The sequence below is a fragment of the Pararge aegeria genome, chromosome 21 (genome assembly GCF_905163445.1).
Source record: "Pararge aegeria chromosome 21, ilParAegt1.1, whole genome shotgun sequence".
NCBI classification, from domain to species: domain Eukaryota; kingdom Metazoa; phylum Arthropoda; class Insecta; order Lepidoptera; family Nymphalidae; genus Pararge; species Pararge aegeria.
The window spans coordinates 4,688,836-4,703,494 of NC_053200.1; the positions used below are offsets into that span (position 1 = coordinate 4,688,836).

Consider the following 14,659-nt stretch of genomic DNA (forward strand, 5'->3'; position numbering starts at 1 on the left):
GTAACTTTTAAATGCGCTCGTCTTAATCTTTATATATTGATAAAATCGATTTCAAAAAGTTAACAATAAGTATAACTAAAAAAACATATCTGATGTGATGTTCAATAAATAATTTCAACAAAACAGTTGTATAAACAAAACAATATACATTTTCACACATTATAAACACTCATTGAAACTGTAAGTATTTATAATCTGTAAAACTTGACAGCCATATTGGCAACGGAACGTTACAATAAACTCATACTGAAACATCGAGGATTGGTTCCATTGTCGTAATCTATTTGCACTAAATACCCTTTACTTAAGCTATTTGACTAGTAAAATAGATCCTTAATTTAAAAAAGCAATACATAGATTAATTAATACATGTTCAATCATGCTATTGAAGTACTCGATTTTCGTAGTCTAATTTAATTTTACCAATCAATTTTTCGGGGGCCGATGGACCCGAGCGCCACAAGACCGTGCAAAAGACCTATATCCAATGCTGTGGGCGTCAATTTTTTAACATGATGATTATTGAATTTTTAATTTCTTTATATATATTATTCTCAGACAAAGGACAATATAATATTCTTCATGTGAAATATTATTATAATTAACCATAGAACTCAATGTTTTTCTTGTACTCGTAATTTAGTTAATAGAAAGGTAACACAGTATTTATTAACACTTAGGTGGTACTTCGCCGGGTCAGCTAGTTAATAATAAATACACGGAAAATAAATTCAACGAAATACGAAAATAGTAAATTCATTATGTTCTCCAAAATACATATATAGATTTTCATCATCGTCATCGTCGTCGTCGTCGTCGTCGTCGTCGTCATCATTATCATCAACCCATAACCGGCCCACTACAGGGCACGGGTCTCCTCTCACAATGAGAAGGGGTTAAGGCCTTTCGCTGGCCCAGTGCGTATTGATGGACTGTATATATCTGTGTTAACATATTTTAAAAATCCAAAATCACGCGCTTGACCAACGTGGATAACTGCGGCATAAACCCTTCTCATTCCGAAGAAGACCTATGATGTGAGCAGAGGGCCACTTTGATGTGTTTTTGATGATGCATGATGATTTGAAACGTATTTATTAAAAACAAAAACAAATCAAAAATAACAAGCAATAACTTTAGCCATTGAACAAAAAGTCGCAACATAATTAATTAAAAGCTAATTCAAATTATAAAAGAAAGAAAATTATCTATGCTATTTAAACCGATATTTCAATCACCAACTTAGTTTACGCCAAATGATTTAAAATCAAATATCGTAAACTGCAACATTTACATAAATAAGCAAATTTGATTTGAGCAAATAGACCTCTTTTATTAGTCAAATATACTACGAGGAAATTCCTATCTAAACTAATAATGACTAGATGAATTGCCTATTGGTGAATTCCACTAACAATTATTTTATAATCTATGGAACTTCATAAATAATGTTTTTTTTTTTCAAATATGGCATTTACAATAAATCAGGCGGGATTTAAGATTATTTATATGCTTTGCTATTATATATATGAATACTTTGTATTGCTTATGAATTAACAGTACTGAATAGAAAAACAAGCAAGTACCAGAATTCATGTTTTGCCATAAATATCGTTAAACCAGTGAAAACATTTGTGTTTGAATATTTCCCCCGTATTCACACTGGTTGCTTTAGAGTTTCATTGATTTCATCCGAACAATGCTCGCACAGTATGGTTCAACCATAAACAACGAGTCGTTTATGGATCAGGAAAATTTCTTGTATACATATAATTTTGTGTTTTTTTTTTAATAAAATTAATTTGGAATATTACCCAACAATAATGCAGTTTTAAATATTACAATAAATATGTTAACTTTATCCTGATTGGATAGCTCTTCTTTAACACAAAGCGGAGATAACCTAGTAGGTAAGAACCCTTACAGTGATGCATACCGATATTACAGTGATAAGAGGAGGTAATAATGTTCAAAGAAAATCTGGTACTTGCTACATTTTTCTTAGGAATGATAGACTTATAAAAATAACACAAATATAATTCGACTTTATCAACGTGGATAATACATTTGTAAGAGTGAATGCTTCCCTGATGTAAACCAACCTTTTTACTTTTTTTAGTGGATCAAAATTTTTCACCCTTACTAAAATGAGCTCACCCTTACTAAAGTAAGCGCAATATCGGTATATTGAAGGATATATACTTATTATAATAAATCGTTCATTTATTTTTTGCGTAGTTACGATTCCAATGATATAGAGAATCCAGACCTTGGTTCGTGCTTAAGTAAATTGCATTACATTAACGAAAACTCGTATTTGATCTAAAAACGAGGTAATAATAATACTATAATTAAATTTGCTTCATTTTACTCTGATGTTACAGAGTTCTGATATTCATAATCGAGTAACCTGGTCGCCCGCCCCCAAATCAACAGTTTGATGACGCCTTAAATGTCCAGTAGGTCTCGGATCATAGCCATTATATCAACACATTACCGGCCCACTACAGGGCACGGTCTCCTCCTACAATGAGAAGGGGTTGAGGCCCTAGTCCACCACGCTGGCCCAGTGCGGGTCGATGGACTCCACACGCCTTTGAGAACATTAAAGAGAGCTCAGGCATGCAACATTTCTCACGATGTTTTCCTTCACCGTTGAAGCAAGTGATATTTTAATTGCTCAAAACGCACGTAACTTAAAAAAGTGAGATGCGTGCTGGGATTCGAACTGACCGCTGTCTACCCTTTATCTCGTATTTACTAATACAAAAAGGACAAGAAAATGGTAGACATAATTATCTGGCTCAATGTTTACCCTACTCGACATTTAGGAGGATATCAAACTGTGTATTTGTCGGCGTTTTTCCAGCAGCCTTAGGGTCTTTGGTGTACAGTAATTGGTTTACATCAAAGAAACTGTGCCCTTAGAATGGGAGTTGTAAGGCGTCAAATGCCGTGAAGCTCATATTAGGTACTTATGAATACTTTCATCAATCAATACTCTAGTTTGACACCACTGTATTGCAGGTTAACCCAACTGTGTAGAATGCCGCATCACGAGAAGGATTTGTTGTGTTAGATTATCACTGTGCTAGTGACGTCATCACCCACTGCTGCACACAGGCATATCGTCGTTTTGCCGCGCAAGTGAAATTACATAGGTTTCGGGCAAGTAAAAACATACTCTTAAGATATCATGCAAAAATTAAATAGGTTATAAACCTATAAATATTGCTGCGAAAACCCTTTTTTTTAACATTATAGACAATTTAGACATTGTCCAACTGCTGGCCGCAGGCATATCGCTTAGGTAACAATACGAAAATTACTTTTCAGAAAACCCAAATTTTTTAAAACACTGTTATTAGTTTGGCAAAATTAAAGAAAGGTGTGGTGGGCAATGACGTCATCACCACACCTTTCTATCTTTGACTGTCCCACTGAAACAAACCATAAACCAGCAAGCACTCTATAAATTGAACACGACTGTAAAGTCTTTTTTAAATTCATTACTTTCGATGTTGAACACGTTTCTCAAGACACAATGATAAAATTTAATTTCGACTAAACACCGAGAGACTTACTAATAAACATTACGAAATAACGTTGAAATAGTTTTTTTTTCACGCTGTATCAGTTCTGTGCTGTCACTTAAAGTGCGCTGACAATATAAATATTGACAATATGTTCTACCAATACTTCAATTATTCAATATGCCCCGTCCCGAACACGAGCAATATTATAGACATTATGCAGAATATTGATCAACAATAATATTGACGATCATCTATAATATTGACGCCGAATTAACTTTAAGCCAGTGATTTTATTCAGGAAGTTTAGACGAATGTGGCGAATTGGCTCACTCAAGTCATATGACTATAGTACCTTAGGGCCGTTCCTGTATTCATTGGACAAAACACTGCATAACATTTCAAACGTTATGCGTTTATTTTTATACGTTTAATACTTTCAATATACGCTTAATGGACGTTTGACGATGGGGTCTTAAGGTGCTGGAATGGCGACCCCGCACCGGTAAACGCAGCGTAGGTCGGTCCCCAACGAGGTGGAGAGATTACATCAGGCGAGTAGCTGGGAGTGGTTGGAGGGAGGCAAGTGGCCCAGGACTGTGGATTGTAGAACTCTCTACAAAAGACCTATGTCCAGCAGTGGACGACCATTGGTTGATGATGATGATACCCATGTGATATATATGGAGACACCATGTTTAGTAATTCTACTCACAACAAATCCGTCCACGTTTATGCAGCCCCAAATATATGCTTAAATTCACAATAACCGCTACTCTAAAAATTTGTGCGTATCGACCTAACATTACAATAAAAATATGAATACGTCTCACAATACTAACATCGCACATATAAATAAATTATCATATAAATATATTTTGTTTTTACAATTTATACTTATTGCTGTCTCTGTCACACAGATTATAAAGGACACGCTATAATATGTTATTATTACTTAAATTGTACTTCAGGTTTAATTCTAAATAAAATAAATAATAGATAAATAATAGATAAATAAATAATGAGATATTTCCTTTCATCTTTTTTTTGGTTCCTCGAAGTAATTTTGCATTCTTCTAAAGGATGACACTGGCACACGTGCATTACACCATTTCAACGCCATACCACGAATGTTGAGTCAAATCAAATTTACCATACTTTATGCTACTTTAAATGTGTATTATAGAAGTACATTTCGGACTTCTATAATACACATTTAAAAAACACGCGTATCTGAGCATATAAAATATTATGATTTGTTTTGACTCTACACGCATGGCGCCGCCAGGAGTTATGGGGTTCTACGTTGCCCATGTGTTCATGGTCGGGCGGATCAAAACTATAAGTAGAATTATTTCAAAACTGATCGCTACCAAATCTTATTGGAACATAAATCGCATTCAATACTCCATCTGGTCCTTATTAATTATATCTCACCTATGAACACAGACAAATAATCTGAACACTATAGTCTTAACCAGCTGATATTACAGCCAGCCAGTAAAAGTATAAATCAATCTCCTTAGTCACCTTAAGCTCCCATCTTATAAGAAATGGGAAATCTAGACCCTAAGAGTTTACGCCAGCAATTTCAGGGCTGCCAACTTTGTTTCGATATATTATTTTCGCGATCTACCAATATTATAACTGAAACTAACAATATAACCATTAGGGCTCCGCTGGTCTGAAAGTGTAGCGTGAAGGTTTAGGTATACTTAATGTTTCAAGTCACGTTGCATGGAAAATGGGACTTTTAGCCCTGATGTTAATTTTATTTAAAATTTGGCTATTCTGCAACAAAACACCAAAATCTAGGCCATTTTACAATTTAGAATATAAGACATGACTCGCCAGAGATCTATGAATTGTTTTTATATAAGCTTTAAAACGACGTTACTTTTATCTTGTTACACAAGGTCCAAGAATATATAAAAACGTATAACTCATCTTTTATATTGCGAATCTCGTTCATGAAATAAAAGTTTTCTACTTTCAGTATTATGAGTACGAGTATAACATTAACGTGTTTACGCTGTTTCAAATCATCACCATGAAATTAAAATATAGTGTTTTTTTTTAATCCTACCTTTTATTTTTCGCAGATGTGGCAACCCTGCATACTCCTTGGCTAATATAACCTACCTCAATCTAAGTCCAATAAGAGTGTTAAATTCATCAGCTATAGGGATCGGGGAAACAACATTCAATAATTACTTTGCTACAAAAATGAATTTATTTGGGACTTTAAAGTTATCTAACAATGTGAGTTTAAAAAAATATTACCACAAAGTTTTATGACCCATTATTTGAGCATTTCGGCCTTAGGGTAAGTTTTCAAATGAATAAACGTCACGTCAGTTATTAGAAAAACGACATAGCGTCATTATTTGACAGCTTCGTACTTTGACAGATTAAGGCTGGCCTCACACCGTGGCCGTAATGTCTCTATGAATTCATGTTATAAATTCTGAAAGCCTGGAATTTCATACAATGCCAGTATGCTCCACACACATTCTGACTACCTCAGATTATGAATTTCTCAGCTCAATCTGTTAGAATGATACTGACAAGCGTTCTGAATTCCGGTCCGTATGATTAGCACATACACCATAAGGAAATCAGATTATGAATTATTTATTATATAGAGCAAAGTACATTACGATAAGTATTGATTCCTCTTTCATTAAGACGTTTACATGTGTCGGGAATCAGGAGAATGCTGACCAATAAGGATTTAAGACATGTGCGAGGCAAGGTGCCAAAATTTAAGATTTTGAATTCAGACGTTCCCACTTTGTCAGGCCAGTCCAACTTAATGCCGCCGTTAACGTACAAAACCTTTATTATATACAAAATGTAACAGTAGGCTGAGATTGCGTGCAGTAGGCGTTTCATGGAGTAAGATCCAATTGCCTCATTCCTACGTATAGCTTGCACTTCCCTAAGATACTAAGCTTAGGCTTCTTTTAAATGTCGTGAAAACTCTTGTGTCACTTTTATCACTTCACTCACATTGCACAGATAACTTAACTGTCACAAATACGCACTTTGTAAATATACAATCTAAACACTGAAATATCGAATTTCTATTATACGAAAAAGGCAAAAATCTACTATTTAAATATATTATTGCTTTCGTGGGTTCCTTTGCGGAAGACATTATTTACTTGAGGCCAGTTTTAAATAGGCAACCTTTGGAGTTTGAATATTGGATAATACTTATTACATACGAGCAATAAATAATTAAAACCAATATACAGTAACGTAGCTAGCGGGGGTTGGGGTCGGGGATTTTAGAGGGCAACAATTTGGCAATTTATTGTAACCTTGCAGATTAGTATGGCTTTCGAAGACTACAGCAAGTTGAGCTCAAAAACAACCTCAACCTCCAATCGCAAGAACTACCCCCGCAACGCATCTATTTTTAAATTTCACATAAACAGAACCGTTATACTTTATCATTAGCGTGTTTTTTTGATAATCCATAGATTTTCGAAAGTATAGTTTAATTAAATTCTCAGTTTAGATACCCCTAACATAATTTTTGAACGACAGTAAAATTATTCTGTCTTTCATTACTTTATCTGTCTATCATTACATACAGATTTATCGTATGGATGTAATTTAGGAATCATTATTCAAAATATTTAAATACAAAAGAGGTAGAATACAATTTTTAAGACGCTTATAAATACAAAATGGAATATTTAGTTATAGTAATAAATAAGTTAAGGTTCAATAACAATAGTTATAGTAGGTGACACGTGAAAAGAACGCTGGCTGTCTGACTGCACAGTGCTCACAGAATAATTACCTTGTCAGCCTGTTAAATCTCATTTAAAAGTCTACTAGACTAGTATTCCCGAAGAGGTCACTGAGTTGTGTAACTTATCATGAGACAATCATAAGTTCACCAGTTCCCCTGGTCACCTAAATATCAGTTCGTTCCATTTTATCAGATTCAAAACTTGGCAGTTCGCCTTAGCGACACAGAAATTTTCTTATCTTCGATATACTCAAATTTATTTACTTTTTTTTTTTTAAGTGTTCCTACAGGTACTTCATATATATTAGGCTCCTTCACAAATTTAGACCTAATGGTTAGGTTAGATCATTAGGTTACTGAGGAAACTGTGTATTTTATGATTTTAGTATATTAAATGTATAACATTAAATACATTTAGTATTTCAAAGTTTATAGGTTATTATTACTCAATAATAGGCCCGCATTGGAGTAGCTTGGTAGGTCTTTGCTTTAAAACCGTATCTCACCGCAATCTCCTATGAGATATGAGGCCTTTGCCCAGCTGTGGGACTTAAATAGGCTGCAGATGATGATTAAAACTTATAGGGATAAAAACAGCTATCGAATGAATTGTCCACAATTAAGATCGAAAGTCAGCGCTGCTTTTACGTGACATCTTTAATATATGGCTTAAAGTAGGTACATAACACAATAACTTATAATAATAAGCATCAATATGAGGTAGTGGAAGTAGACTCTCTGGCCCTAATTCACATTTCAGTTATGAAACAAGTTTGTGGGTTTAAGAAACAGTGGGAACGTCGATTTTATCTTACCCGTCATGTAAACAATCTTTTTGTGTAAAATTCATTTTCAAATAATAAAAAAAATACTCACTAACAAACAAACTCTCTTTTTATTTTGTTTGTTTATATATTATGTTTAATCGCACTTGTTTTTTTATATTTTTAAAACTTACTTTACACTAAAAAATTAATAAAAAGATGTTTACATTATTAAAAATCGGCGTGTGGGAATATATCGCCATTTTATTTTTCGGGGTTGTTTATTATAACATAATTTTTGTTGCCCGAAGGTTATACGGGAATGTAGACTTAAAACTCTGGAACTTAAATACCAGACAATAATAAATAGTTTGATTTCTCTTGCGATTTGAAATGTGTATTAAGGTCAGACGTTCAAACGAATATAGGCTTTAAAGTAAGTGGCATTGAGACCTGTGTAGAGTTCACGTTTATGGCGTATGGCGGCGCCGTCGACGGAAGACCAGCGCGAAGATGCTGCGAAGGCGTCTCCAGCGACGACGGCCGCCTCCTCCGGTCGTAGTGCTTAGTATTGAGGACTGAAAAAATATTTCACGAATTTAAGAGTTGTTAAAACACGCTTGTTATTAAAAAACCAAACTAATTTCTACCTTTTAATTTAGTTTATTTATAAAAGGCATATATATCGAAGCAAGTGGGGTCTTGCCTAGAAATGCCTTAGACCGCATCTTTGATTTTTCCAACAGGCATGATAGTTGTCAAGCGCTAGCCAATATAGTATAAAAAAAAACTAATTTGATTAGGCGTAACATAGACATTGCCTTGTTCGTTGTTAGTGAAAACGACCTAGAGGTGGTTTTGTATATAAATATAACTAGCTACTAGAAGCAACTAGTACTAGGATTTCAGAAATGAAAGATGGTCACCTGTCTCTGTCTCTCCAGGCGTCTTATTTCTCGCACGAGCCCGTGGAAGGCGTCGTCGACGAAGTGTCGCAACGCCGCCGACGTCTCGAAAAACGGACACCCCAGCTGCGTCGCCAAGGACTTGCCTTCCTCTGTTGTTACCTTTAAAAAGTTATCCATACCATAAGAAATTCTAAATATTATATAATTCTTGAGTCTTTAATGTTGGTAAACTATGCACTAGACACAAGATGGGAAGAAATTATGATAAAATAAACCACCATAAACTCTTATGCCTGTTTTCACTAACGACAGACAAGGCAATGCTCAAGAAAACAACGCCTAGGCATTTACCTTTCACCAATTATAATTTACGTATGATTAGTTTATTAAAAAAACCCAATAAAATTTACGTTCCGCTGAACTTAAAACGGCGCTTAACATCGTTAGACATCGCATAAGAGTTTATGCAACAATTTTTTCTTTACGAATTATCGGTTTTTGAAAACGGGCATTAAACGTAAATTCTTAATGGATCTTTCGGCCACTAGGTATTGCACGATTAATTTGCAATTGAACAGTTTAGTCGGAAGTCCTTCGCCTTACCGAAATCTGGTTTTGTTTAGTGTATTCTTTTGAAACAAGTGTCTGCCTTTTAAACCTTCATAGATTATATGCTGTCTCTGTCTAAGGCTACAGGCCTTCCTTAGTTACATGGCTGACAAAAACGATCAACTTACTAATTGAATAGAAGCGTGCGTTACTTTGAGGAATTCCATGATATCAATGAAAATGAAGCTTAATTTGATACAATGAACACTTGTGAAGAGAGTTAACGATTGTTAATTTTAAAGTCAACATCTCCTGAGGATGCCCCTGTGTCGGGGCGAAATGTAGATTGCAAAAGGTATGTTTGATGGGGAGTATAAAGATTGAAGAATTTATAAAATGCACAGTACAGATTCCCCTGCTCTTCACTGAGTATTTTTTTAAGTGGGGACTTACTTGTCGGAATCTCGGCGCTAGGTCGAGCTTATTGCCAACAAGAACCAGCGGCAATCGCTCGGTCGGCCTCGCCTGTGCAAGCAAACGCTTGTATTCGCCAGCCGCACGGAAGGACCGCCGGTCAGTCACAGAGTAGCACAGCATGAAGCCTTCACCGCATCGCATGTACTGCTCTCTCATTGCTGTGAACTCCACCTAACAATAAAAATGTTGTTTAATTAACTGATTGACTAATATGCTTAGTCCTCAAGAAATATTCAGTTAATGAGATGCTCATATAATCAAAATAGGACAGACACAAAAAAAAACAAGCCTAAAATAAAATGGGTAAAATTTTTGCACGAGATATGCAGTAGCAATCTTGAATTAAACCTTTCATAAGTAGTACTGCTTTCCATAATTGATAAGCATCATAAATATTATGAACTCTTTGCTATGTTGTATTCTGTTACATAGGGTTTTTGAATTTATATCATACTTTGTCAATCGGAGATTACCTAAATGTGTTTGTACCATGTTATATCAAATATATATTAATCGGTATCTAATACATACCTGTCCAGCTGTGTCCAAGATGTCCAGTAGTGCGGGTTCTCCATCAATCACTGCCTGTTGCTGGTATGAGTCCTCTGAAACAAGAAATATACAGCTATATAGATAGCTTGCAAGCACTAGTTGAGACAAACCTAAATATAAGAAAGTAGAAACTGATGCTCAGGGATGCAAGGAATAATAAATTTGCAATAGTGTCCATTAGGAACAATGAGTGCTTGAATGAGTGTGAAGTAACAAAAAGTGGGGATTCCATATATTCTTTTAGGATACAAAAGAAATTGATTATATACATAACACACACTTTCATTCCATCTAATCCAAGCAAAATTGTTTGGGAGTTTACAGAGTTCAAACAAAAGATGTTTAAAACATAAAAAATGGTAAACATTTTTATTATGCGCGACCTAAGTAAGCTGGTTAAATAAATCACGAGTAGATAAACAAATACATTATTTAGGAATTCAATGGTGTCATCACTGGTTCTGTCTCAACCATATGGTACATGCCATAAGCCAGAGTCAATTTGCCGGCTAAGATCGTACGATCTATTAGTACCTACCTATAGTTGGGTCGTGATAATCCAAGAAGCTGTGACTAACGAACTGGAGTGTGACCGCGGACTTGCCGACCCCCCCGTCGCCGAGCACCACGATCTTGTAGACGCGGAGGCCACGCGACGTGCCCGCAGCCTCCGCCATGCCACCGCATACCTCCAGCGGGGGCCCAGTTGAGCCGCGCCCGCGGTCACTCGACCCACTCCCACCGTGAGCCCTCCATCCGCACAGACCACCCCCCAACACTACCACCGTGCGCGCTTAGTTGATAAACAATTCAAATCACACGCCTTTTGACAAACATTTTGGTAATTTTTTGAGAGAAAAAGTATTTTCGATTTCTCTCTACAAAGTATCTTCATAGACCTCGACAGCTGATCGAGGCAATTTCGATTGACAATGACAATTGCATTGACAATTGACATTCAATATATTTACAACTGTTATGTTGGTACTGGTTTGATAGGTTATACCTGCAAAATATGTAACGGATGAAAACTTATTTTCCATAAATCAAAAGAAGAAGAAGAAGAAAACTTATTTTGACTTTTGTTGTCATAGAAGAAACACTAACGACACAAGAGCCAAATATGATGCCATTAGAGAGAACGTAGTGCTAAAAATATCAATGTTTAGAAAACCGTGGGAACAGTTCGTTTTCCTAGGATAAAAACTAGCCTTTGTCACCCTCCGTCTTTTATTCCGCGAATGTATTTTTATATCAAACAACAGAATTTAATACATTGATATCGATATCGATACATAGTCGATTTTTTTTTTGGAAGCTGCTTCCTTTCCATTTTTTTTTCTTACTGTAAATTATCTTGGGTAAAGGTCTGTGGTTCGAAGCAAACAACAATTTTTAAAAAAAAATGGTTAAAAGTATGGAGGGTAGAGGTAAGGAGAGTCATCTTATATGGGAGAAAAGTTGAAAAAGTGTCCAGTTGTTGCGCTAAATAACAGTTCAAAAATCCTCCACAATGGCGCTGGTGGATGCACAGGGTATGGTATGAATGTAGCAATCGTAGATGAATTGAAGTATGCCGAGTTAAAAAATTTAATGTTATTATCGACTAAAGTAGTTAATTATTGAGAATTTGAACAACTTACGTTGTACAAAATATTGTGGTAAATATAACCTTACTTCCTTGTATCTCCATACTTCCTTGTTTATTTTTCAAGCCTACTCCAACAATATTTATATTTGGCGCTTCTTTTAAGAGTTACCCTGATGCATTTGCATCAGGGTAACTCTTAAGAGATCCTAGTTTAATACATTTTGACGACACTTTTTCATATACACAGATGACTCTCCTTACCTCTACCCTCTATAGTTAAAAGGCTTAGAATCCAGTTGTAAAGCAAAATAAAAAAACATATACATACATTTTTTCTATAAACAAAAGTGATATACCCTCCTTGGAGTAATATTTTTCAGTGGATATACCTACCTCGGCCCTCGTACGGTTATCATTTCGCTCAAAGAAAAGAACAATTAAAGAAGCTAAATTATTATGGCCCACATACAGCTCACCGATGAATTAGTGCGAGAGTATTTGCTTTACAGAGGTTTCACCAACACAGTAAAAGCATTCGACAATGACTTAAAATCGGATAAAGACAAAGGTTTCAGAGTGGACAAAATTGTGGATCAAATCTTGCATTACATAAACGTATCTGACCTGAATGGACTTAAAGAATACTGGTCGCATCTTGATAGTTTAGTATTTGCCAAATTAGAAATTCATGTTCAACCTGGTATGTATCTTAGTCGGGGTTCGTGTCTCTTAGGAGAAAAAGTCATTCCTTACCCACCAGACTGCTCCATTATGATTTAACTGGCTTTAAAAATTATCATCGCGAGTTATTAATAGTAATCAGGACCAAAACATCTTTGAGCGTTTGCTCTCCAAAGCATGAAGGTGGACAAGTCCACCTTCATGCCATAACACAAATTTTTGAACTAAGACAACAGCCTGACGACAATGCCTAAATAAGAGACTAATCGCATGATGATTTGATATTAGTTGAGACAAATAGTGTGTTTTTTTTTTAAAGCTGTCCGCAAGATAGAATACAGTCTGTACAAGCTATATCTAATAACAGCAGCCCAAAGTGCAGGTGGTGTAAGAAATGAAAAGGTAGCAGACTTTCTGTCCAAGATGCTGCCTGAACTACAGGGACAAAGTGAATGGAGAGACTGGTTTAGTAAGTAGAAACATACAACCATTGTAAAAAGGATTTTTAAGTTTATACTTCAGAGAATTGAAGCTTACCAGTTTATAAACTTTTCATTTACCCTAAAAGTTAAGAACCTTTATAAATATGATATATTGAAGAAACTAAATAAGATTGAAAAACCTGTTCAACTTTCTATGAAAGGGTTCAATTATTATATCTACTGCCTCAGGAATAAATAGAATATACAACACTTTAAATTCTTAAAGTTATAAAACAGTTTTTTTGCTACAAGATAATTTCATGTTAGAATTTTTTTTTTTTTTTTTAAAGTTACATTAAAATTAGATCACCATTAATATCTAGTGGTCTGACTATGTTGCATATTTGTATAATCATTAATATGTGCTTTTACAGTGTTGCCATATGTACAAAAACCTGATGAAAACCCATCATTCAGTCTCTACTTCACTCGGGCCTGGCAGGACAGTGTACTGGTGTCACTACACAATCTCTTAGCAACAGTGTTCCAATGTATGCCACAACCTACCCTCACAAGCTATGAGAGTGATGCAGCGCTTGTAAAACGGCTACAGGATGAAATTACTACACTAAAGGGCAAAGTAAGATATGTACAATCTCAATTTACAAAAGATTTGCTCTGATTAAATATTAAATTTTATTGGTAGTGGGTTGTAAACTTCTAAAATACAACACCTGGGAAATGTTTAAAGAATGCCATTGGTTATTTTTTGTTGTCTGTCCGAAGGATTATAGATATTGAACATACAACTTTGTTACTCAAACTAAAGTATCAATAGCAGAGACCATAATTTCATTAATTAAATTAAAAAATCAGTTCTTTTTTTCAATTATTTTTTAATGAGACTAGCTGTTATTACTGCCTTAAGTCAAAAACCATCCTGTATAATTGTAATTTACATTACATTTTTTTGTTTAATTACAGCCAACAACCGAGAAAACCTCGCCAATTAGTCACCAATCACGCTTAGCACAGTACTCAGAAAGACTCAGTGGACCCTTACCATTGGTTGATGACTTTTACGCAATACCATCAGAACAGTTTGAAGGTGGTGTGAGAGAGGCCCGTGGACTAAGGGGTTTATTAAGACAAATGGGAGGCAGCCCTGTTATGGGGAGAAAATCAGGACGATCTCAAAGTCAAAACTGAATAAATAGTGAAAAAATACTCATATTAATTTAAGTTTGTGTATAAACCATAGTTTTATTTATCTTCATTCAATACCTCATCCTCTTACAATTTCTATTACCTTTCCCATTCAAACTTTTATCCCCCACGGTCCATACACCCTGCTGGCTGTCCTTTAGTAGATATCATATTTAATTGTTGTGCTGTGCTTTATTGGCATACCAACCA

At 35.2% G+C, this 14,659-nt stretch overlaps 2 protein-coding genes across 2 annotated transcripts; one reads left to right on the forward strand and one right to left on the reverse strand.

Moving 5' to 3' along the window:
• Window positions 1-8,309: 8,309 nt before the first annotated feature.
• LOC120633253 (GTP-binding protein Rit2) lies at window positions 8,310-11,441 on the reverse strand. Its single transcript, XM_039903415.1, has 5 exons — window positions 11,088-11,441; window positions 10,529-10,602; window positions 9,974-10,168; window positions 8,990-9,130; window positions 8,310-8,641 (listed from the first exon to the last, which is right to left on the reverse strand). Exons 1-5 carry the CDS (start codon window positions 11,224-11,226, stop codon window positions 8,534-8,536), a joined length of 657 nt encoding a protein of 218 aa, XP_039759349.1. The 5' UTR covers window positions 11,227-11,441; the 3' UTR covers window positions 8,310-8,533.
• Window positions 11,442-12,477: 1,036 nt separating this feature from the next.
• On the forward strand, window positions 12,478-14,498 carry LOC120633170 (WD repeat-containing protein 91). Its single transcript, XM_039903301.1, has 4 exons — window positions 12,478-12,840; window positions 13,141-13,290; window positions 13,678-13,883; window positions 14,228-14,498. The coding sequence occupies exons 1-4, from the start codon at window positions 12,597-12,599 to the stop codon at window positions 14,450-14,452; spliced, it is 825 nt and encodes a 274-aa protein (XP_039759235.1). The 5' UTR covers window positions 12,478-12,596; the 3' UTR covers window positions 14,453-14,498.
• The last annotated feature ends 161 nt before the right edge of the window (window positions 14,499-14,659 follow it).

What these genes read in the sequence shown, in the direction of transcription:
- LOC120633253 (XM_039903415.1), bottom strand. Translation starts at nt 11,226, where the DNA reads ATGGCGGAGGCTGCGGGCACGTCGCGTGGCCTCCGCGTCTACAAGATC. An exon ending in TAGCGCCGAGATTCCGACAA is followed by an intron (nt 9,131 to 9,973) that starts GTAAGTCCCCAC and finishes AACTTTTTAAAG; the next exon opens with GTAACAACAGAGGAAGGCAA. An exon ending in GCCTGGAGAGACAGAGACAG is followed by an intron (nt 8,642 to 8,989) that starts GTGACCATCTTT and finishes ATATTTTTTCAG; the next exon opens with TCCTCAATACTAAGCACTAC.
- LOC120633170 (XM_039903301.1), top strand. Translation starts at nt 12,597, where the DNA reads ATGGCCCACATACAGCTCACCGATGAATTAGTGCGAGAGTATTTGCTT. An exon ending in AGAAATTCATGTTCAACCTG is followed by an intron (nt 12,841 to 13,140) that starts GTATGTATCTTA and finishes TTTTTTTTAAAG; the next exon opens with CTGTCCGCAAGATAGAATAC. An exon ending in TGAATGGAGAGACTGGTTTA is followed by an intron (nt 13,291 to 13,677) that starts GTAAGTAGAAAC and finishes GTGCTTTTACAG; the next exon opens with TGTTGCCATATGTACAAAAA.